Below are 23,559 nucleotides of genomic sequence, written 5' to 3' on the forward strand. Positions count from 1 at the left end.
TCCACCTTGCTGCACAGCCGTCACCACCACCCCTCCCAGGCTGCTCGTCTTGTGACGCTGGAACTCCGTCCCCATCACACAGTGACCCCCTATTCCCTGCCCTCCCCACCCTGGCAACCACCCTTCTCCTCCGCCTCAAGGAGTCTGGCCGCTCCACCCGCCTCTTGTAAGAGGAATCATACAGCATGCGACTCTGTGTCAGGCTCGCTTCCCTCGACGAGTCACGCACGTTCACTTCCTAGTTCAGGCTGAGTCACGTGTGTACCTACCACCCCTGCCGTCCATCCGTTCATCCATGGCCACTTGAAACAGCGCTGCTGCAGAAACGCTGCAGGGCATACCTGCCATCTCCCGGATGCTCACTGTCTGAGCTCGCCAGAACAGACAGCGGCGTCTGTCACCTCCTCAATGACCTAGAAGACTGGGGGAGATCAGGCAGGACGGGGGACAACCCTGGACAGGCACAGGGGGTGACTATCCAGTCCAAAGGGTGGGGTGAGATCCAGGATGCAAAGGGGGGTGGGATCCAGTGTAGGAGGAGTGGGATCCAGTGTGTAAGGAGGTGGGATCCAGTGTATAACAGGGGGTTGGATCCAGTGTATAATAGGGGGTTGGATCCAGTGTATAACAGGGGGTTGGATCCAGTGTATAATAGGGGGTGGGATCCAGGCGGTGGGGGAGGCAGCTGCCTACGATGCTCTGGGGCCCCACCTCCCTGTGGCCAGGCCTCCCCGTCCATCTGAAGGTGGACTCTCTCTCCCTCCTTGGACCTGGGTTGGCTCCTGACCTGCTGGGGCTGAGGAAACACAGCCAGCGCTCCTGTGTGAGTGCCCAGTGCCCTCCTGCACCGGGTCCTCTCTTGGACCACCGGCCCCATGCAGAGGCTGAACGTGGGAGACCTGCAGGGACAGAGGCTGTCCCAGCACAGGGCCGAGGAGTGGGTTCCAGATGAGCCTGCCTTTCTTCTGGGGTGGCCGGAGTGGGGTGAGAGCACTCAGCCACTGTACCACCAGCCCCCCACAGCCACAAGAGAAGACCACAGGCCCGGCAGTGTAAGCGCAGACGTTTATTTCCAGTCTGGAAGCCAGGTGTCCAGGGTCGCGCACCAGCGTGGCCAGGTCCCGCCGCCTGGCTCTTGGTGTGGGTCCTCGCGGGGACAGCTCTCCGCAGGCAGGCTGGCCGGCGCCCCCCTCGGGACGGCATCTGTCCCTAACGGCCTCCGAGAGGCCCACCTCCAAACGCGGCCACGCTGAGGGCAGGGCTGCTCGAGAGCCTGGGGGACACTCCTCAGTCCACAGCACCCCCGACCACGGTCCTGTCACTGAAAAGATTTTCTAGAAGCTCCTTTTGCTCCTCTTTGCAAGACCCCACACGCCCCGCGGCAGGCTCCAGGGCCCTCGAAGTTGTGCTTAGTTAAACGGCCCTTCTTTTTATAGAAAGTTTGAACTGCTCTATGATGACAGCAAGCAGCCCAGCGTTAGTCTGGAGGGGGTGGAGGGAGGCGGGGGGACCCCTGGGGGGATGGTCACATTGTCTTCATGGTGGTGATCCTTTCACAGGTGTCAGATGCCCACTTAAAACATGTGCCGTTTACTGTCCACCGATCACACCTCCAAGAAGCCGCTTAAGAGTCACTATTTGTCTTCGCTGTTTCAGTCTCAGGCTCTTACAGACTCACATGCGGTGATGGGAGCCACGCGGAGGGTTGGCTGCACCTTCGCCCACTTGGCCCCTGGCAGGGACCCCGGCTGAACTTCAGAGCCCACGGTAACCGGGATGTTGACAGAGACCAGCTGCCTATGTCGGCTGCCCTCCCATCTGCCCGCGCACCGCAAGTGTGACGAGGGCTATGCACACGCATCCCGCGTGTGGGTCCCCAGGTCCAGCCCACAGCCAAGACACACAACTGCTCCATCATCCCGTCAGTGTTTCAAGAAATACTAACCGTGGCAAAATGCACATAACAAAAAATTTACCATCCTAACCCTTTATAGGAGTACAGGTTATTGGCATGAAGTACATTGCGTGTGCCAAGTTGCTTCAGTCGTGTCCGACTCTTTGCGACCCCATGGACCGTAGCCCACCAGGCTCCTGTGACCATGGATTGCTCAGGCAAGAAGACTGGAGTGGGCTGCCATTTCCTTCTCCAGGGGATCTTCCCGCCCCAGGGACCAAACCCACGTCTCCTGTGACTCCTGCGTTGCAGGTGGATTCTTTACTGCTGAGCCACGGGGGAAGCCTGCCTCAATAAAACCCTTTAAAAGCTTTTTGTTTTTTTTTTTCAAAGAAAGTTTTCAAAAGCCTGGACCTAGGGAGCAGGCGCTGGCTCTCTTCCTCGCAAGGTCCTGAGTCACGGCCCCTTTCCAGCCCCACAGGATGGAGGGGACCCCTGCTGGCTCACATCTGCTGTCTCCTGCCCTCAGTACCCCCTTTGCTGAGGTCACCCCCAAGACCCCCTGCTGGCCAGCATCCAGTCCAGAGAGGCAACCTCCCAGGGTCAGGGTGTCTGGAAGGAAGACCCCAGGACATCATACCTGCAGGGTGATATGCAGAGACCCGCAGAGTCCCACACGCTGACCCACTGCTCCACGAAGGCCCTCAGCCTCCAGCCTCTGCAGGGCGGCTTCAGGAAGCCCATCGCCCAGGCTGGACGGCTTTGTTCTGCACGTCCTGCAGGCCTGGGAGCCAGAGGACAGGCTTCGGGGAGCCTCTTGGCAGTTTCCGACCTCCTGGGAGATGAAGCTGTAGGGAGGGCAAGCCAGGATCCTGCAGGATCACAGGGAGGGATCCCTGCAGCTTTTAGGTCGCTCAACTCTCCCACTCTCTGACCCAGACAAAACCTCTGACCGTTCACTCCAGGCAGCCGGCTTTATCCCCCATGGGAAAGCACCACACGAGGGGCCTCTGTGGCCTTGGTCACCGCCAAAGTCCCAGGCCAAGGCCAGGACCAGTACCGACCCAAGGAATGTGTGTTGAATGAATCAACGATCGCCTCAACTGTCGTTCTGAGATGGTTCAGAGGGGCTCCCTCCTCCCTGTCTCCCTCACCCATGTCCAAGCATTCTCGGGGCAGCGTAGAAGGAAGTGGGCCAGGCCAGTGCCCACAAAGACGCAGCACCATGAACGTCCTCCCTAGAAGAGAGCCCCAGGGAGGTGCTCCTGGGTGGTCGGCAGGCAGGCCCTGCAGTGCGCGGGGCTCCGCCTCATCACTTAGCATCTGCTTATGTGGGGCCTTCCCCCGCGGGGGGGCTGGAGCCTTCGGGTTCCTGGCCACTCCACACAAGCTTGCTGGCTTCTCCAGGGGGGCACACAGCCCTGAGCCCCCCATGCTTCCAGAGCTTCAGCGACCTCAAGAGGCTTCAAAGGCCTTGGAGAACCACCGGTAGGATGACTTGACTGCACGACCTTCACCCACATGAAGGGCCCTGGGGTTAATTCATTCATCCACATGAAGGGCCTTGGGATGAAGTGTTTTTAGATGTTGTTGGTCCGTTGCAGAATGTTTAGAAGCATCAAAGGACATAAAATGATCTCCGTTGACCAGGTGATAAAATACACACGATACTCATCTCTTTGCACTTTTCAGTACGGCTATTCAAACACAGGGGTTTGAGCAGCTGTGACCCCCATGGCAACAGGTGTCCCAAACTGCCCTGGAGGAGGGTCCTGGAGGTCACCAGCCACCCCGGGCTTGGCTGGAGTGAGCAAGTCCAGGGCAGCCCATCAGAGCTGTTCATTTGGATGACCAATGCCTGGCTTTGTCCACAAAGAGCCTGGGGTGCTGCTGTGACGTGCCAGAGCAGAGACAGGTCGGACGGTCACCCCGGGGAGGCAGCCAGGCACAGCCAGGCGTGCCCCACCTCGGGGAGCAGGCGCGCAGGTACACGACCCCGCCCCCCCGTGAATCCTGAGCTCTGCTCTGAAAGGGACTTTTCACGAGGGGGTTGGGGGGAAGCTCGAGGGGCAGATGACAGGAGGTGAAGGCATTAGCCCTCCCTCCCCAGGGGCCACGGATGTGCTGGCCAATGCGGCTGGGTGGGCGGCCCCTGGGCAGAGCCAAGGGCTCCGCTGATAGCCGGCGAATGGTTCCTGAAGATGCCCGTTCAGCCCCAAACCACCACCCCTCAGATTCTGCCCGTGTTCTCCTGGTTACAGGGTGGACAGGGCTGGGGGCAGAAGCCTGGGGACCCCGGAGTCCCCAGGCTGGAGGCTACGGGGAAGCCTGGGACCAAAGAGGAGCTGAACCCCAGAGCCCTGGGGGAAACTAGCACGAGTGGGAATTCCCAATGCACGGCTGGGTGCACCAGCCCAGAGCTCGGCCACCTCTCCGGGCCGGTTCCATGCAATCTCGCCGTTGGGGTCCTGTGACCTGCTTGGGCTGCCAAACCCAGGTGCACAGATGGAGGTGGGTGCTCTCAGAGCCGAGGCTCTGAGGACTCCATCCCTCTCTCCCCCCAGTCTGGGGCAATGCTGGTGATCTCTGGCATGTAGAAGCATCACCCCCTCCCTGCCTCCGTCTTCATATGCTCCCCCCGCCCCATGCGCCCAAATGGCCCCTTCTCACAGGAACTCCAGGCCTGTTGATGCAGGACAACATTTTAACCAGGTTGTCTGCAAAGACGCTGCCTCCAAATAAGATCCCGGTCACAAGCACAGGGGTCAGGGCCTGAACTGTCTTGAGGGGACACAGTGCAAACTGCAGGAGCTGGCCACGCAGATCCCACAATGCCCGGGGGCGCCAGTGTCCCCCGGGTGCGGAGGATTGTAACCCTGCTCTTGGGACCCAGGCAGGTCTGGGCCTCAGGCCTGGTCCCCCACACCCCGGCCTCTGGCCACGGCCCGCGTTCCAGCTCAGGCATCCTCTGCAGCCTTCAGGACCCCCTGCCTGCCCTGCCCACACCGCGCTGCCCCGCCCGGCGTGCCCACAGCCCGGTCCCATCCCTCCGAGGACAGGGAACCGCGTCTGGCTCCTCACCACGCCCCATACACCCTCTCTGCTGAGGGTGCTGAGTGCCTGCCCCCACCCCGCCCCGGCGCCCCCCACCGCCCCCGATCCCCAGCACCCACTGCCCTCCGCCCCTCCAGGCGCCCGCGGCAAGGCCCCAGCTTCTGCTGAGAGGGAGCCCGCTCTGGCCGGACCCAGACGCGGAGCGAGGACTCCGCCCCTCAGTTCACTCAGTCCTGTCCAGCTTTGTGACCCCACGGACTGCAGCACGCCAGGCCTCCCTGTCCATCACCAACCCCGGAGTTTACTCAAACTCATGTCCATCGAGTCGGTGATGCCAACCATCCATCTCATCCTCTGTCGTCCCCTTCTCCTCCTGCCCCCAATCTTTCCCAGCATCAGGGTCTTTTCCAATGAGTCAGTTCTTCGCATCAGGTGGCCAAAGTACTAGAGTTTCAGCTTCAGCATCAGTTCTTCCAATGACTATTCAGGACTGATCTCCTTTAGGATGGACTGGCTGGATCTCCTTGCAGTCTCTGCCCCTCACCAGGGCCCACGCTGTTTTGTGTCCCAGAAGCACCAGAGGTAACAACAGCTCAGGGGCAGCCCCACTCTTAGCTCAGCTGCAACCAGCTCCCGGGACCCCCACCACGCACATGACCCCCCCACCCAGGGGGCCCCGCTAACTGCCCGGAGTGGGGTGTGCAGGTGGCACATGAGAAAGGCCCAGGCACGCCAAGGAGCGTTGGCACACACTGTGCAATTCCAAGGAGGATTCCCACCACATGGGCACGGCTCCCGGTGGGCCTCTGGGCGTGGGGGGACAGGCTACAGCCCCTCGGAGGACGCCAGTCCCGCACTCTCAAGGAGTCTGCCCTGGGTGATGGGCACAGGGAGGTGGGGGATGCCACGGGGACGCCCCACTCTCCAGGCCTGGCACTGTGTGTCCCCAGTCTGGATGCCCTGGGGCTCACCGAGGCCCTGCCCCCGCCTCCACCGGTCAAGAACCACATGGGGCAGAGAGCCCGGGAGCTCCTCACAGAGGCAGACGCAGAGGTGCCGCCTGACCCAGCGACTCCGCTCCTGGGACCTGCCCAGGAGGACAAAAACACGCGTCCACACGGAAACACGCCGGCGGAGGTTCGTGGCCGCCTCACGAGGGGCAATCGGTGGAGACGGTCCGAGGTCCACGGAGGGACGAACGAACCGACAGCGGCGTCCACGGAGGGACGAACGGACCAACAGCGGCGGGCCACCCACACGATGGGGCGTGACTCGTCCTCACGGAGGGGATTCTCACAGGGGCCACGATGCGGGTGAATGCATGTGAAGCAAGTCACACGCAAGGCCGCAGGTCGTGGGTCTCCTCACACCAACGTCCGCAGCAGGCAAATCCACAAGACAGAGAGCAGCTGGAGGTGACCAGGGGCTGGGGTGGGGGGGAGCCTGCGTCCGGGGTCCCGGGGAACGTTCTGGAGACCAGGGGGGCTGGCAACTGCACTGAACTGCTCACCGTGTGTGATGGGAATGTCACCACGTTGTTTTAGAAAAACAAGACGTATGACCAAAAACAAAAAGCGACAACAGGCTCCATCACCAAGCCGGGTTTAAGCACATCGCCGGGAAAGCCCTGAGGGAGCCCCCGGGCCTTCAGTTCTGGGCGGGGTCTCTGGGGCGGGAGCCACGTGTCCCTGGCACCTCCCAGGCTGTCCTGCACGGGGAAGACGGGGGACGTGTCTCACACGACACCGCCACTTGCCTTCCTTTCTTGGGGGTGTCCTCGGGGAGGCAGGGGGTGCACCCAACAGTCCTGGACTCGAGAATAATCTGGAGCACTCTTGTGTGGACTGACCAGACCCCCCCAGCGCCCCTTAGAGAGGCTGCACGCCAACCACGTCCAGCAGCCCACAGCAGGGCGAGGGGGCAAAGGGGGCAGGTGGGCCAGGCCCCATGCTTGGCTTGGGCAGAGGGCAGGAGGGTGGCCCTAGGGCCCACAGGGTAATAAGGAGGGGCAGCCAGGGAGTGCCGCTATGAGACCACGGGGTGCGGAGCCATGTGGTCCCATCCCTGTCCCTTGAGGGGGGCCCCTGGTTCCCACACACCCAGCGACAGGCTGCCAGGGGCCCTGGGCTCGGCTGTGACAGGGCTGCAGAGGTGGGGTGGGGGTGCCAGCGAGGCCTCGGCCACGTGGCTGCCCCTCACCATCCCTTCCAGGTGTCCCCGGCTGGGAACAGCTGGTCGGCATCCTCACGGTCCCAGGGAGCCCCAACCTGCTCGGCCAGCCGGGCACAGGTGCCCTGTCAGGGAGGCGATGCCCCAGGCTCTGGCCTGGCTGATGGACGGGAACAGGCCACCGTAAGTGCACTGCCTGGCACCTCGTGTCCCCTGACCAGAGACGCAAGCAGCAGGCATCCCAGCAGGGTCCTCTCTGCTGGCCCCACCCGGCCAGGTCCCCAGGAGCCCAGCCCGAGGGGCCTGGGAGGCAGGCAAGCACCCCTGAGGGCTCCCAAGGGCTCCTCTTCAGCCAGAGCACCGAGCCTGACAACAACGACCCACAGCAAGCGCGTCTGTCCCCCCCCGGGTGAGGAGACCCAAGGGGGCCCCAGGGGCCTGAGCCCGCGTCCTGGGCCCGTCTCCACTCCCCACCCACAAAGCAGAGCCACCACCAGGGTGGGGAGTGGGGGACAGACCCCTAACAGTCCCCAGACTCCTGACGGTGGGGGCCGGGGGGGCGGGCTCAGCCGACGGGGTGGGAGGTCCTGGGCTAAGCCATCCCCCGTGTTCAAGGGTCCCGTCTGGGGCGGCAGCCCCAGGGCCAGGTGTGACCGCTTCTCTGCCACTCACAGCTGCCTGAGCATGAGCTCAGACGCAGGGAGAAAAGGACCCTGAGCTGCCTTCTGGGTACACGCAGCCGGCCGGTCCACCTGGCAGACGTGGCTCTTCTTCAAGAGGAAGAGGTGACGCATGGAGGTGAGGACGGGGCTGCCTCGTCTCTCGCCCGGACGCACCTCCAGGAGCGAGGGGCCCGCCCTCAGCGCTCAGGGTGGCTTCCACCAAGGAGGCCCCTCCCGGGCACCTGCCACCTGTCCAGGGCAGTGGAGCAGCTGCCCGGAAGGGCCAGCCCGCCAAGGCCCAGCATCCTCTGCGCCCAACCCCGCTCCCCACTCATCCCTTCCCTAAGGCCTCCCAACACCCCGCCAGCAGGCAAACCCCCTGGAGCCGACTTCTCAGGCCCCCCTTCCCCACTTCTGTGAAGGCTGCTTGGCCCTGGCCCTGCTCTCAGCCGGGGTAGAAGCGCCCCCACGCCCGGACCCTCCGTCAGGCCTCCTTGAGGCACCTGCTCCGTCCGCAGATCTCAGAACTCCGAGGAATAATTTGCCGCGATTTCTGCAGCTTCATTGCTTGCTTTTTATTCCCCTTCTCCCTCCCTCTCCTGCTGCGGCTGGATGGGCTCCATCGTCTGTTCTTTCTTCCCTCTCCGGGTCTGGAGCTCCCCCGTCTGTGACTAAGGAGGGCTCATCCGAGCTCACTCACACACTCAGCTCACGGCCTGAAGGCGGCCAGCACGGCGGCCTCGACCTGCACCGGCCGGCCGGGTCAGTCCAGGCTCGTCCGTCCCGGCAGGTTCTCAGGACCGCTCCCCAGAGCCGGGCTCCCCACCTGCCCCCACGCTGGTGCATCTGACTGCTTCTCGCCTCCCACTCCCTCCTGCTGACTTTGATTTTGCTTTTGGAGAACATGTCTCTTCAGCAAGGATGGGGGGCTAACACCTTTTTGTCTTCGGGCAAAACTGCGTTCATCCGACTCTCCTCTGCGGAGGGCAGCCCTGCTCTGCGGGGACTCCACCTGCCCCCCCAGCTCCCCAAACCACCGCTCCCCACCGTCTCCAGGCCTGGGGCCCAGCCCCGCTTGCTGTCCTCCGGAGGAGTCCCCCATGCAGTGCTGCACGGGCGCACCCCACGTGCCGTGTACTCAGCACCGTGAGTCAGCAGCTCACTCAGGCGGCACTCAGCACCGTCTACTCAGGACCACTCACGCTGTTTAGGACGCGGGCGGCACGGAACCCGAACGCCAACAACACGGGCAGACAAGAGCCTCCCTTTCTCTGGCCTCTTGTCCCGGAAGCCCCATCAGATGCACCTGGAACCCCCTCATCCTGCCTTCTGCGTCCCCAAACCTCTAGGGGTGCTGTCCGCTTCCCGGGCCACCTGCTGGGTGACCTCCTCAACCACCCGCCAGGCCACCAACCCCCTCCACCCTTTGACCCATTCCTTGGGGTGGGCCTCAGCTTTGCTTTTTAACCCAAAGACTGCCTTTTCTCATTCTGGAAGCTTCCTCTGGCTCTGGTTTAAAGAGGCTCAGGGAAGTTCCCTGGTGATTCACTGGTTAAGACTCTCTGCTTCTGCTGCAGGGGGCGAAGGTTCAATTCCTGGTTGCGGGACTAAGATCGCGCAGCCAAAAAAAATTTTTTTTTTTCATTGTTTTAAATAAATAAAAAAGGCTCGGTGCTGCCTTGTGGTTTTCCCACTCCCACATCCTGGACTGTTTACGCGGTGGTTCTGTGAGCCTTGCTGCTGCTTTGTCTTAATTTAGCCTTAACTGGAGGATAATAGCTTTACAGTGCTGTGCTGCTTTCTGCCATACAACGCGCATCGGCTGTCTGTACACACGTCTCCTCCCTCCTGAACCTCCCTCCCTCACCTCTAGGTTGTGCCTCTAGGCTGTCGCAGAGCACCGGCTGAGCTCCCTGCTGTCACACAGCGTCCTCCCATTGGCTCCTTCTCTTACACACGCTAACGTGTATGTTTCAACGCTCCTCTCTAATTCGTCCCGCCCTCTCCTTCCCTCGCTGTGTCCACAGGTCTGTTCTCTATGTCTGCCTCTCCATGGCCGCCCTGCAAATAGGTTCTTCAGTACCGTCTTTCTAGAGTCCATGCATATGCGCTAATACACGATATTTGTCTTTCTCTTTCTGACTTACTTTGCCCTGTATAATAGGCTCTAGGTTCATCTAGTCAGTTCTCACTGGAACTGACTCAAATGTGTTCCTTTTTATGGCTGAATAACATTCCACGTCTTTGCTGCTTCTGATCCTTGCTCAGGGGCAACCACTTTCCCAGGAGTTCCGTGACTTCTTATGGTGAATTCCACCTCAGAGGGGCAACAGGAGACCCTCCTGGGACAGTCTGTTTTATTCTGCTGGGTACCCAGGTGACTCTGAGCAGCAATGACCCTAGCATGTGGGCCGGAGCATCTTTCTGTTCAGCTGCAAAACACCTTTTCCTTATCTCAGTACAATTCGTAAAAAAAAAAAACTCTCCAAAAATTCCTTTTTTTCAATTAAAGTGAAATTCATACAACTACAAGGCACATTTCAGACTGTGCGATCCAGGGGCATTTAGTGCATCCACGCTCCAGTTTTAAAACTTTCCCACCGCCTTCCAAAGAAACCCCATACCTCCAGGCTATCATTCCTCATTCCACCCCCACCCCAGCAGCCACCGACCCACCTCCTGTCTCAGTGCACTTGCCTCTCCTGGGCGTTTCACATAAACGCAATCACTCATCATTCATCCTCTTGTGTCTGCTTCTTTACACTCGGCGTCAGGGTCTCAAGGATCGCCCACAGTGCACTAGGCATCTCATTCCTTTTCCTGGCTGAGTACTATTCCATTGTGCGCATAAACCCCAGTTTATTTACCTGTCCACTGTTGGTGGACATTTGGGCTGTTTCCACCTTCTGGCTGTTCATGTTACAGTGAACACGGGTGTACAATCCTTAAATGTATCGATATCTAGGAGTAGATTCTGCTCTTAGACTTTTTTTTATTAACTACAGTATCCCTAAAAGCAACTGAAAACATACTCAAAAATTGAAAAGGCAAGAAAAAAAATGACTGTTCTAAATACATCACCCCCACAGTGGGCATACTAACCCATTTTCCCCAGGAACCCAGCCAGTATACCTCCATGGTTGGGGGTGGTTTGTCAAGGGGAAAGTGTTGGCTGGAATAAACCCCAACACAGCAGAGACTTACAGAGCCCCCAAGCAGAGCTCAATCAAACCAGCCAGTCCTACAGGAAATCAACCCTGAATATTCATTGGAAGGACTGATGCTGAAGCTGAAGCTCCAATACTTCCATCACCTGATTCGAAGAGCCAACTCATTGGAAAAGACTCTGATGCTGGGAAAGACTGAAGGCAGGAGGAGAAGGGGACGACAGAGGATGAGATGGCTGGATGGCATCACCGACTCAATGAACATGAGTTTGAGCAAGCTCTGGGAGATGGTGATGGGCAGGGAGGCCTGGCGTGCTGCAGTCCACGGGGTTGCAAAGATTTGGACATGACACGACTTGGTGATTGAACAACAACAACATGCAGAGCTCAAAAGACCCCCTGAGCCGTGAAGGGGGCCCCCTGTGAAGGGTCCACAACATCTCCCTGTCTCCACCCAGAACAAGACAATGAGAAATGGAAGAGGTTCAAAATCCTTACTGTAAGAAGGGAAAAAACATTCCATTCATCTTAACCAACTACTCTACATAAATTACCATAACATGAAATGCTCTATTCTACTTTTGCTTAATCTATTCAGATTGGTGAAAAAAAAATCCATTCATTTTTGTTTTCCTCCTTCAAACACTTGAATTGCCCATCAATATCCAAGTTTCTTTGCAATCCAACTGTAAAAAGTACAAAAGTAATTGTTTCACCAAATGGGACTCATGCAAAAACCGATGACAGTTAACAGCTCATTCCTGCAGGAAAGGCACAGCTCAGGATGGGGCGCGTATGGGCTCCAGGCCTGGGGTCAGACAGGCCGAGGTTCAATCCTAGCCCCCATGATGGCTCCAGCAAGTTCACCTCGCATGTAAGAAAGGCTGCATTAGGATAATCGAATTGTTAACCAGCGCCCCCAAAGACTCGGTGCCTTCAGCAACAGAGACCTACCCCAAGCCATCATTCACGCCCAGCCCTGGTGGCCGACTCCTTCCCTTTCCCATGGCTCTGGGGTCCTCTACTGGGTCCTGAGCCTCCAGCCAAGGAAACAGGGACTCAGGCCACATCCACGGGATGACAGCTCAAGAGGTCTGGGGTCGGGCCTGATACGGTGGACCCCACAGAGGCCCACACTGGCTGCAATTAAGCTCCCGGGCTCCCATCCAAATGGCAGGCAGCGTCTCCGCCACCAGGGAGGGTGAAGGTAACCAGACCCCGGGACGCCGGAGAGCAAGTCAGGGTCTCCTCCCCGAAGCTGAGCACCAAGAGGAGGGGCGCGCCTGTCGCACGACCCGGCAGCAGTAACTGGCAGCCACGCGGCCTCTGGGGCCCTATAGAGTCCTCCACGCACAGTTCTGTCTGTCCTGCACCTCCGACCCCACCTGCAAGCCCCACCAACAATGACAGAGGTCGCTTCCTGAGCCATCACCGTGAGCCTCAGGCAGAGACGGCCCCTCAAACTCCACCTGTCCGGCCTCATCACCCCCACCGCAGGCAGGGCTGCCACCCCATCTGTGGCTTCAACGTCGTGGAGACGCATGAGCCAAGGCGGGCAGCAAAGACTGAGGGCGATAAACACGGGAGCGATCCCGACATCCACAACACTGCAGACATTTACTTGTCTTTGGACTGGAACCAGCTCACCTGTGCCCACCTCTGTGGCCACACGGCACACCTTTCAGGGCCGAGGCTACCCGAGGTTATCAACCCCAACAAGACTCTGCCTTCGAAACCGGCAGATGACCGCCCAGTCATGCATGGGCACCTCCACGTGCGGAGGACAAGCCTGCCTGGTGTTCCGGGGATTCCGGGCAGTCTGAGCGAGAGGCCCTGCTGACGTCACCCACCTTCCAGCAGAGGGGCGGATGGAATCACCCAACACACTTCCCATTCATGGGCGACAGTACACCAAGGCCCAGGCCCCCACACCCACACCCCCGCCCACACCCCACCACCGCCCGCTGGACGCCAAGGCCAGACAGCAATTAGCCGAAGCTTCAGGCTCCCTGCCTGTGACTCGCTCATTTAACAGAAACCGTATCATATGCTTCCCGTAAACAGGCCGCTGCACTAATGGTAAAGCACAGAGCCCTGAGTGATGACCTCAGAGCTGGCACAGAGCAGGCACAGACATTGATGCTCACTGCCCGTCTGCAGTTCAGCCTCTCCCCTCCCCGCCAATGCCAGCAGCACACGGCTGGGTGTGTGCGACCCCCACATCCCCCCCACGGCCCCCAGCCACGGACGAAGGGCAGCGGAGCCTGAGGAGTGAGACGACAGCTGCCCACTGGGTCCCCCACCAGACCTGATGTGGGTGCTACAAGCCTCCTTGGCAAGCGGACTCCCAGGCCCTGCCATGTGCCTGGGCTGGCCTGCATCAGAAGGATGGTTCTCCAGGGCGGGGCAGGTGGGCGGCTGGGGGTGGGGGCAGGGCCCAGCGCCTTCTGAACTCAGGGACAAGAGACAGGTGCGCCTGGCCAGCGCTCTGACTCAGCACCGCCCAGCATCCTTCCGGGACTTGGGAGCCCCGTTCCCGGCCTGGCACCCGCTGGCCGGGGCAGACCGCCTGTCTTTCCAGCAGCTCCCCCCCACCCCCACCTCCCGGGAGACAGACCTGCTGCTCCAAGGACGGCCGCAGCCGCAGCTGGGCGCTCAGAATTTATCGGCTGGAAAAGAACCAGTTAGCAGCCCTGCTGGAAGTCAGCACTGACGTCCCAAGCCCTGGGGCCACGTGCGTGCCTGTCTGTGTCCTCGCTGCGCTCCGAGCGGGGCACGCAGTGGCGCTGCTGGGGTGTCGGGCCGTGGTCACAGTCACGGTCACGGTCACGCTCCTGTGCAGAGCCCAGGGCAGCGGGGTTCAGGTCACGGGAAGACCACCACCTCACTCGCCTCCACTGCGACCCCTCCCATCACGCTCCTGAACCTGAGGCTTTGCTGCCAGTGGGGGTCCCCTCACCCTCGGCCACCATGAGGGGAGCCCCGCAAGGACAAGTGGCTGCTCATGTCGGTGGATGACGGGGGCCGTGCAGATGCCAGCCCAGGCCTGTCCTAGCCCTGGGGCCGGCTGGTTTGATACCTGCATGGCCCCCTCCACCTGGGGGTCAAGAGGCAGAATGACAGCCCCACCAGGCAGGGCCACGCCCACCACCCACAGCCAGGGGGGCCCAGACTCTGGAAACAGGGAGGGGCCCCTGGCGGGGCTCTAGACGCCCAGCTGCCCACCGAGACCGGGCTGGGTCAGCAGCCACAGTGGGAAGCTTTACACACACCTCCCCCCAGCCCCGCAGCAGGCAGAGCGCAACTCCGCAAAGGGCTTCTTTCCCAAAGCGCACATCCTCAGCAGGTTTCTCAGCTTCTCTTAGAAAAGGCCAGTTCATCCCTGAACCAAACCCAGAATATTCACAGGAAGTTTCCAGATAAACTCACTCGGGAAAGCTCTGTATTTACAAGGACTGCTTCCCCACAAAGAAGGGGGGGGACAAGGAAAGTTAATGACCCCACCCCCTAGACGTGGATTGGGGACGCAGACAAGAGAGCTCTTCGCGCGCGCACGGCCGAGCATGGGAATCCCCGTCCATCTGGCAACACCACCTACCCGCCGATCCGTTCTTCCCCAGGATGGAAAACAATGCGTGCAAGGAGACCAGGAGGGGTCTGGTCAAGCCCCCTCACCCCGCGCCTGGACCTCTCCCCTTAGCCCAGTCACTGGGGATCAGGAAGAAAGTTCTAACCCAGCATGAAACACAAGTATTGAGACTTCTGATGAAAATGAAGACCCGTTATTCCAAGGTATTTCACCTTCTTAGAGTTAACTCTTTCTTGGAAAGTTTTCCCCTAAGGAAAAGCAAAGACACCTAGAAATCCTAAACACTTTCCATGGAGAAAAACCACAATAGTGCTTAAAAGACTGCCTTAAAGAAAATAAAAGGAAGTATGAGAGCCTGAAAATAACTATTGTATACATCAGGTTGGTCTGGTTTGTCATTCAACTTAGGTAGCTATTCATGATTCAGACATCAAAATTGTAAGCGTCATATAAGAATATAGCATTTCCAAATGCTTTTCAGAACTACAAGAACGAGTATTTTTGGTTTCAGAATGTTTTCCATTGCACCGTGATGAACAAGAAGCTCAGTGTTCAGTTTTAAACCAAAGCAGGGATTAAATCAAGAATTCAGTTTGAATTGCATATCTACCAAATACAACGGTGGAAAAAAACCCTCACGACAGGCAGGAACCTCTCTCAGACACACCTCCCCACACCTAGCATTTAACACTTCAACTCTTCAAGGCCCAGAAACCTCCCAGAACCGACTCCTGGTCACTTGCGCCAAAGGGAGGGAAAGCGTGAACGTCAGTTCACAATCTAAGGCCAAAATAGGAGCTTTGGTTTGAAAAATGAAAAGCTACTGGGGTGACCTAACCTCCTCCAATCCTTCAAATAATTAAGATATTTAACCCCAAAGACATAAGTCCAACAGGGGACTGCCCCTCTCAGGCTGATTGGCCTCAGGGCAAACACAAAGATCTCAGGCAGAGATATGTCTTGAGTCCAGAGGTCAGACAACAGACCAAGAGACCACATTAAGGGAAGGAGCGGGACCAGATGAGACATATCCCCCCGCTTCTCCTCGGGCACAGGCTGACTCACGGGCTCTCCACCTGGCCCTGCTCAGCCCCGGGGCTGGCTTTGGAAGGGCAGAGCTGCCTGCAAAGAGGGAAAACTAGGGACTCGACTCTCAATTCTGGGGCACAATCTCAAGGGCAGAATCATTTCCCTCTTCTAAAGACCTTTCCCTAAACTGAAACAGGGAGGGCCACTGGAATTATTCAGCTGCAGATGAAACAGAGCGTCCACATTGCTTTTCTGTCCCTTCCAACAATATGTTACAGTCTGGCAATCCTGGAAACTCTGAGAGATAGTGAAGGACAGGGAAACCTGGCAAGCTGCAGTCCATGGGGTGGAACGACAACAGCAACCCTGGAAACAAGGCCTCTTCCACAGCCCCGCCTGGAAAAAGGATCCTTGACAAATGTGTTTTCAGAGAGAGCAGAATGTTACTATGATACGTCGTCTCTTTTCACCCCTGCCCACAGAAAAACGGTTCTGCTGCCCACCCCAAAGTGACCTTCTGAAAGTCTACTTGGTTTTTCCTTAACTGGGGACAGAAGTCGCACAAACAAAAAGCCACTCCTTGTACAGACATCGTGTTCAGAGGCGGCTCCCCTCCCCTGGCCACCTACTCAGCACCAACCGGGAGGATCAGAGCTGCTGCTGGGGGTGGGGGTAGGGGGACTGCAGTAAGAAGGGGGCTGGGCGGAGGCGGCCAAGGGCAGGGAGGCCCCAACCCACGGGCAGCGCTGGGAGGCTCCACAGTCCCCCCAGCACGCGGGCAACACAGCTGCGACCCGATGGGGAGGTGGGAAGATGAGTGGGGGCGGGGGTGCAGCCTCTGGGGCAGGAGAGAACCTGAATCCCCCCCAACCCGGACGAGGCCAAGGCCGCGCAAGGGCGGCCCCAGGCACCCTCAGCCCTCAGCCCAACGTGGGAGAACTCTGCGACCCCGCGGGCGATGACGCACGAGCCCCTGTGGTCTCTGAACTCGCGGCCCGACCTCGGGTGCCCATCCTCCAACAGACGGCGGTTGACCCCAAACGAGCGCCAGGAGACCACAGATTTCAGGACCGCCCCACCCCGCCCCGACCCTGAGAGACCACCCCCGGCGGGGGAGGAGGGCAGAAAACCCAGATCCAGAAAAGTAGTCAGCCTTGGGGTGAGGGTGTCCCTGGGGTCGTTCAGCCCCACTGTGGATATCCGTGGCGCCTAGAGGTGACCACTGGCCCCACCCCGACCAAGAACCCCCACCCCCCAGCCAAGACCCCAGGCCCCGGCCCTACCGCGGCGCCGGTCCCCCAGCATTAGGGTCCGCCCAGGACCCCGCACCCGGCTCGGGCGCACCACCTCACCCCGACGAGCAGCGGACCCGAGCCCTGGGCGAGCGGCGAGGGATGCAGCGCCCGCAGTGCGACTGGCGCAGCGGCCGAGGGCGGCGCGGGGCACGCTGCCCAGACCCCGACCCATGACCAGGGAGGGGCGCCGCGCCGGGAAGAGCTCGCGGCCGGCCCCTCTGAGCCTGCGGCCCCGGGCGCGCTCACCCTCCGCCGGCAGGCAGGAGCATCCCCTGGGTTCAGAGCACGCGGGTGGGCACGGGACAAGGATTCGCACGCCAAGTGGGCCAGGCGCGGGCCAGTCCTGGTTCGGGAAGTGGGATGGAGGCCCGCTCAGGACACAGGCAAGGAGGGGTCCTTCCGGGACCCGGCAAAGAGACAGATATTGGGGCCCGGTCTAGAACCTGGGGGAAACGCAGGGAGGGTCTGTTTCCGATTGCAGGGGGGGCGGGTGGGAGGTACATTCCGGGTCCAGGATAACGGGGAGGGGGCGCAGAAGAGGAACGCAGGAGTCATCGTCGCTGTAGCGAAGGTCTTTCCGGAACCCAGAAGAAGTGGGAGGGGGGTTGTCTGTTCGGGCTGCGGGCCGGCCACCATGAGATGCGAGCCGGCCATACGCAGGACCTGACTGGGAAGTGCGAGGGGCCGGTTCTGGCAGCGCGGCAGCGAATGCACCCGGGTTCGAGGGTAAGAGCATGAGGGGTTTGCACCAGGCGGGGTAGGGGGGACCCGCGCAAGTCGGGGCGGGGGGAGGGCGACCGTGTTTGCAAGTCGCCGAGTAGCCGGAGGGGTGTCGGCGGCACCGCGGAGAGGCCGGTCCCGACCGGGAAGAGGGGTCTGCCCGGCAGCGCTCACCTTGGGTTTGTACAGCCACTTTCGGAACCTGTTCATCATCGCCGCGCCGGCCCGGCCCGGCCCGGCCCGGCTCCGGCGGCCCTCACCTCCGCAGCGCTGCGCCTGGCCCCTGATGCGGCGCGGGGCGGACGCGGGGCCGGGCCAGGCCGGGGTCCCGCGCGGACCCGGGGGGCGCCGGGCGGGCGGGCGGCAGGTGCGCGGGGCAGGTGCACGGCCGGAAGATGCTCGGAGAGCGGCGCGCGGCGCGGACGCGCGGACGGACCGGGCACTGGGGCGCCGGCGTCTCCCCGCTCACTGACACCCCGCGCCTCCACCGGCCACCGCCGCCCGCGCCACACATGCGCCGATGCGCCGCGAGCCCCCGGCCCCGCCGCGAGGCGCGGAGGCTGCCCAATCCGCGCGCCGCGCCGCGCCCCGCCCGAGGCGCGCTCCCCGGTCGGCGACCCGGCGCGCCCTGCGGCGCCGAGAACTACAAGTCCCGACGGGCATTGCGGGGAGGCGGGGGTGGGGCCTCGCCCGGGGCGACCTCTGCCGCGCCGCGGGCGCTGTGTATTCTGGGGGTTGTAGTCTTCCCGCCCACGGCCTCGGAGCGTGCAGCGGTTGCTAGGTGACGACGGTCCAACTGCATCGCAGCACCGCTCCTGCCCAAGGGGTTGCAGAGGTCCAGGCGGAGCAGAAGTGCAGAGGGCGGGACCCACTGCTGTTCTCGAGTCCCCTCGCGCCCGCCGACCCTGGCAACTGCTGTGCGGCAGTCGGTGGCGAAAAAGGGAGGTTCCGGAGCACCGGCGGGGCCTAACAGGTACGCGGAGTAGGGCAGCATCAAAGTGGGGCAAAGCGCGTCCACTCAGCACCAGCACCTCCCACCTGCACTTCCCTAGATCTGCAGGCTAGTTCTTTCTAGCTTCCCGTCTTGCTTTCGCTAACCTCCTCTTCTTCCCAATTCCTTGATTGAAGTTAACAGTGCTTTTTTTAAAAAATTATCTCAACAAGACATGCTGTTTAAGAAGATATTCTCCCGTATTCACTATTTTCCCCAAACGTGCCCTAATTTGGATCCATAAAAACAATCAAAAAAATCTGAGAATGTTAAGTGCTAGTGCTGTGCTTAGTCGCTCAGGCATGTCTGACTCTTTGTGACGCCATGGACTGTAGCCCGCCAAGCTCCTCCATCTTTGGGATTATCCAGGCAAGAATACTGGAGTGGGTTGTCATTTCCTCCTCCAGGTGATCTTCCCTGGGGATCGAACCCGAGTCTCCTGCATTGGCAGGTGGATTCTTTACCATGAGCCACCAAGGAAGCCCAATAGTTAGGATTAGGTTCAGCTTTATGCAAAACGTCATAGTGACCCAGACAAGGTTATTAATGTTTCCAAAAAATAGGCCCATGGGGAGGAAATCATGGAAGATATGACACCCTCAAAAATCATCAGGGAGATCTGAGTTCCTCTAACTTGCTCTTCTGCCATCTTAGCATGTTTCCTAATTGTCCAGAATTGCTTCCTAAGTTCCTGCCATCACCTCCTGAGTCCAGGCAGCAAGATGGAAAAGAGAGGAAGTGTATGCCCATCTCTTACAAGCAGACTTTCTGGAAGTCTCCAAGACGCTTCCACTTCTTGCCATACCGAGATGCCAGGAAGGCTAAGAAATGTCCTCTTTCGGTTAGGCAGCAATGGACCCAACTAAAAATCAGAGTTTTGTACTCAGGGAGGAAGGAAGAGAGGAGATTGAAAAGCAACCAACAAAACCTGCCACATGGGTCTGTACTTTAAACAAAGCCATCTGAGCATGACTTAGCAGAAATCCTTAGGAGACTGGCTTTAATCAGAGTTTAAAGGCAGGAAAAGAATATATTTCAATTAGCACACATTTGGGATCTATGTAAATTAAGCCTCTCTGGTGACTGAGAGTGTTGAGCTAGTGTATGTCTGATGGAATACAAATCTCCTCATGTAATCTCATTTCTGTCTATAAAGGATTTGATAAGAAAAGACTTGGTCCAGCCCACCTTTAAAGTTTCCTTAAATATGTGACAATCACGGCCTGATTACTGGAGTTAAAATCAATATTAAAAAAAAACAATAAGCTTGGGACTTAAATCCCACTTACCCACATGTGTGGTTTTACACCATTAAAATAAAGCTGAGGTGCTAAAAGCACGCATCGGAGTTGGATGAACTTCAATACCTATTTCCTACCCAAAGTTGTGACTATTTTGATAAGATTCTAGGCTAATTTCAGTTGGAATGCAGAATTCAAGTGCCTCTTCCAATGTCCACCCTTACAGGCAGCCCTCTGTGGCAGGTGTGGGGTGCCCATTCCCCACCCCAGGAGCCCTCAAGGCCCGACAATGAGCCAGAATTGAAGGGGGGCCTCCTCTCTGTATTCTCCACCCTGCCCCTCCCTTCACTGCTTCCAGTCCCTTGCATCCAGGTCTCTCTGGACAGGGAGGCCTTGGATGGCTCTCTTGCTCCTCTTTGACTTGCATCACCATCAAAGGGCCCCTCAGGTCATCCCGTTGTCAGAATGCTCCAGCTCCAGGACAGTAGAGGAGGGGAGGGGAGGAAAGACCTCCTGCCCAGGTGCCGCTACACACACACACTCACACTCACACATATACATATACATATGCATACACACATGCACATACACCCACACACATACACATACATATACAAACACACATACGCACGCACGTGCACATACACGCACGTTCATATATACATACATACGTATACACATACACATACACGCATATACACACATAGATGCATGTACACACACACCGCACACATACACACATACACATACACCCACACACATATACATACACGCATACACACACATACACATACATGCATGTACACATACACACCCCCACACACATACACACATACACATACACCCACACACATATACATACACGCATACACATGCACGTGCACATACACGTACATTCATATATACATACATACGTATACACATACACACACACACGTGCATGCACACATACACATGTGCGCATACATACATATACACATATACACATACATACACTCACACATACACATATACACATACATAGACACGCACACACATACACACATACACATGCATATATACACAGACATGCACACATATATACCAGACATGCACACATACATATACATACACATACACACACATATACATATATACACACATACACATATACAAATACATACACACATAGACATACACACATACATACACATACATACCCACACACGCATATATACATATACATACACACATACACACATACATATATACACACATATACAAATACATACACACACACATACACCGACACACCATACATACATACACATGCACACAAACACACATATACACACACATCCATACACACACACACACACATACACACATACACACATACACATGCGCGCACGTGCTCTCTCAGGCCCACATCAGGCACAGCCGGAATCCCTTTCCACCCAGTCCCTCCAGGCTGAGCGTGTCCCAGGGCAGCACCCCAGTGTGGCCGCACTGCGGGGGAAGGAGAAAAACTGATCCTTGATGCTGCTTTCACAAATAGACTCTCTGCCTGGGTTCAGGACTTCCTGTGAGCCCTGGAATCGGCCGTCATCTCCCCACCGTGTTGACGTGGTGCCTCTTTCGTGCAGTTCCAGGATCGGGTGGAGTGGGTGGTCGAGGACTTCAGACTCCAGCCTGGGCCTCAGCGGGTCCCACAGGCAGGAAACCCTCCGAGGGGGATGAAGAGGCTGGCGCCCCTCCCCAAGCCCAGGTGGCTCTCTTCCACGGTAACCTGCCTCGTGAAGGCCGCCGAGGCATCTGTTACCGTCCAGTTAAATGGGACAGTAGAGCTGAGCTCTGGTGAAGCGCAGAACCCGAGGGGGCCGAGGCCTAAAAAGCACCGTGGTCTTTGGGTGGGTCTCTCTCTGGATCATAACTCTTGTTGTGATTGAAACAGCAGATTGAAACACAGGAACCGTTTAGCTGAGTCCTCGCATACGTGTTTACAGTTGCTCATTCATTCCACAGACAATCCTGTGGCTGGTGCTGAGGGCCCGCTCTGGGGGGAGGCCAAGGGACTCAGGTAACAAGGGACTCAGAGGTGACAAGGGACTCAGAGGTGACGAGGCAGACCCTGCACCAGGGGCTCATGGGAGCTTAAGGGAAGTTGGGACGACTTTGGAGGAGGAAGAAAGGCTTCACAGGTGGGGATATTTGAATGGGGTGCTGAGGGGTGCCTAGGAGCTCACCAGGGAGAGGAGAAAGTTCGAGTTTCTGGAGAGACATGTGACGGGGGCTTCTGAGACAGTGAGAAGCCCAAGCGGGCAGGGCTGGAGCGAGGATGGAAAAGAGTCCAGGGGCTGTGACCCCAGCCTAAGGAGGGGGGCATGCTGAGGAGGCTGTGCCGGGCCCCTAAGAAGCTGAGAACTTGGGGTGTTAGCGATGGCTGGAGTGGAAGGAGACTCCGTGGACTGGAGGCCGCCCCTCCCAGACCTCCCGCCCCCCCAACCCCGAGGCGGTGACGGGGCCTGCTGGTGCTGGCAGCTCAGGAGCACTTGGCTACAAGGACCGGTGTGGAGGCAGGAGCTCTCAGGCACCCCCCGAGCCTTCGTGGGTCTTCGCCTTTGCTCACGCGGCTGGCCCTGGGTGGGGTAGACCTGTCTCTGGATCCACCGACCCTCCTGAGACATGGTCTCGGGGCGGGTCCTCCCCCAGCCCCAGGGCTGCAGGCCAGTTCCAGTGCAATTCCGGGTCCCGCAAGGCCTTTCCTCCGGCCCCGTTTGAGAGGGGCCCTGCCAGCTTCTGTGTCCACGCATGGCGGGGGCCAGGCCCCAAAGCAGGCCCCAGGAGCCGAAGGGCCCAGTCAGGCCTCCGTGCGAGGTGGCGAGCGGCCCAGGTGTGCGGACCCCCGGCAGCTCAGCGCTGCCCTCCCTGTCCCGGTGAGGGTCAAAGGCGTCAAAGCTTCCGAAAAACGGCTCAGGGAGGGGGCCCTCAGCCTGCCCCCTGCTGTCACCTTCCTGGAAAAACCTTCAGCTTCCCAGTCCCATGCCTGCCCCTTTCTGGGCGCACTCACCAGGCCGGGGGCAGGGCCTCCCTGTCCATCACCCCCGGGTACCAGGGGAGTCAGCTGCCAGCACCAGCAGGCCCCATCACTGCCTCCGGAGCCATCATCCTTCCGGGCTGGAGAGGGGTTCCCTGGGGCCTGGTGCCCAGAGTTACTGTCGGGGGGCCTGGGGCTGCCCTCACCCGGCCCTGTCCCTCCCTTCACCACCTGGTTCCAGGGCCCTCGTCTGTCAATGCTGGGACATTCTCTTGTATGAGTCTCTCCTGTCTTCCTGAAACCCCTGTCGGTTGGAAGGCATGGCGGGTCTCTTGGATGGTTCTCTATTTCTTGGTGGTTTTTTCTCCCACTTTCGACATCGTCACGTTCTTCTGCTCTCTCTTCTGCACTGTCTTCGCCTCTCCTATTTATGTCTCCCACTCTGCCGTCACACTTTAATTTCCAAGAACTCCCTCCTCTGTCAGATGCTCCGTGAATGCTGTCTCTCTCCCTGTCTCCGAGCTGGTGCACTTGTTTGTTTCTGGGTTTTCCCTGTGGTTCTCGAACGTCCTTTTCGGCGGGTGTCTGCTTCCGTGTTTGGGCTCTCTACGGCGGCGTCTGATGGCATTTGGCCTTTGCTCTCTTTAAGGGGATGGGGGGGGGTCTCACCCACTGGGCTGTGATTGGCTGGGGCTGGCCTTTCACTGGTGAACCCGAGTGTTTCTCCGCTCG

General features: G+C 58.9%; 2 protein-coding genes across 15 annotated transcripts in view; one reads left to right on the forward strand and one right to left on the reverse strand.

Annotated features, from left to right (window-relative positions):
* Nucleotides 1-18,217, reverse strand: part of ZFYVE28 (zinc finger FYVE-type containing 28) — a 99,098-nt gene extending 80,881 nt beyond the window's left edge. For 3 of the 4 annotated variants that reach the window (XR_014079343.1, XM_081579423.1, XM_081579412.1), the window contains exon 1: nucleotides 17,754-18,214. Coding sequence is in view for 3 of the 4 variants with exons in the window: in XM_081579423.1 (XP_081435549.1) it covers nucleotides 17,754-17,792 (39 nt within the window). In the remaining variant the exon portion in view is untranslated. Of the gene's footprint in view, nucleotides 1-17,753 lie in introns of all 4 variants that reach the window. The other variant, XM_081579390.1, reaches the window with a different exon arrangement.
* CFAP99 (cilia and flagella associated protein 99) overlaps nucleotides 16,574-23,559 on the forward strand; it is a 39,788-nt gene continuing 32,802 nt past the window's right edge. For 6 of the 11 annotated variants that reach the window (XR_014079385.1, XM_081579469.1, XM_081579510.1 and 3 more), the window contains exon 1: nucleotides 18,359-18,552. The gene's annotated coding sequence lies outside the window, so the exon portion shown is untranslated. Of the gene's footprint in view, nucleotides 17,119-18,358; nucleotides 18,553-23,559 lie in introns of those variants that run through there. The other 5 variants (XM_081579487.1, XM_081579459.1, XM_081579480.1 and 2 more) reach the window with 5 other exon arrangements.

Source organism: Giraffa tippelskirchi, chromosome 1 (genome assembly GCF_054371585.1).
Source record: "Giraffa tippelskirchi isolate mGirTip1 chromosome 1, T2T-mGirTip1v1.2.pri, whole genome shotgun sequence".
In the NCBI taxonomy this organism is placed as follows: Eukaryota; Metazoa; Chordata; class Mammalia; order Artiodactyla; family Giraffidae; genus Giraffa; species Giraffa tippelskirchi.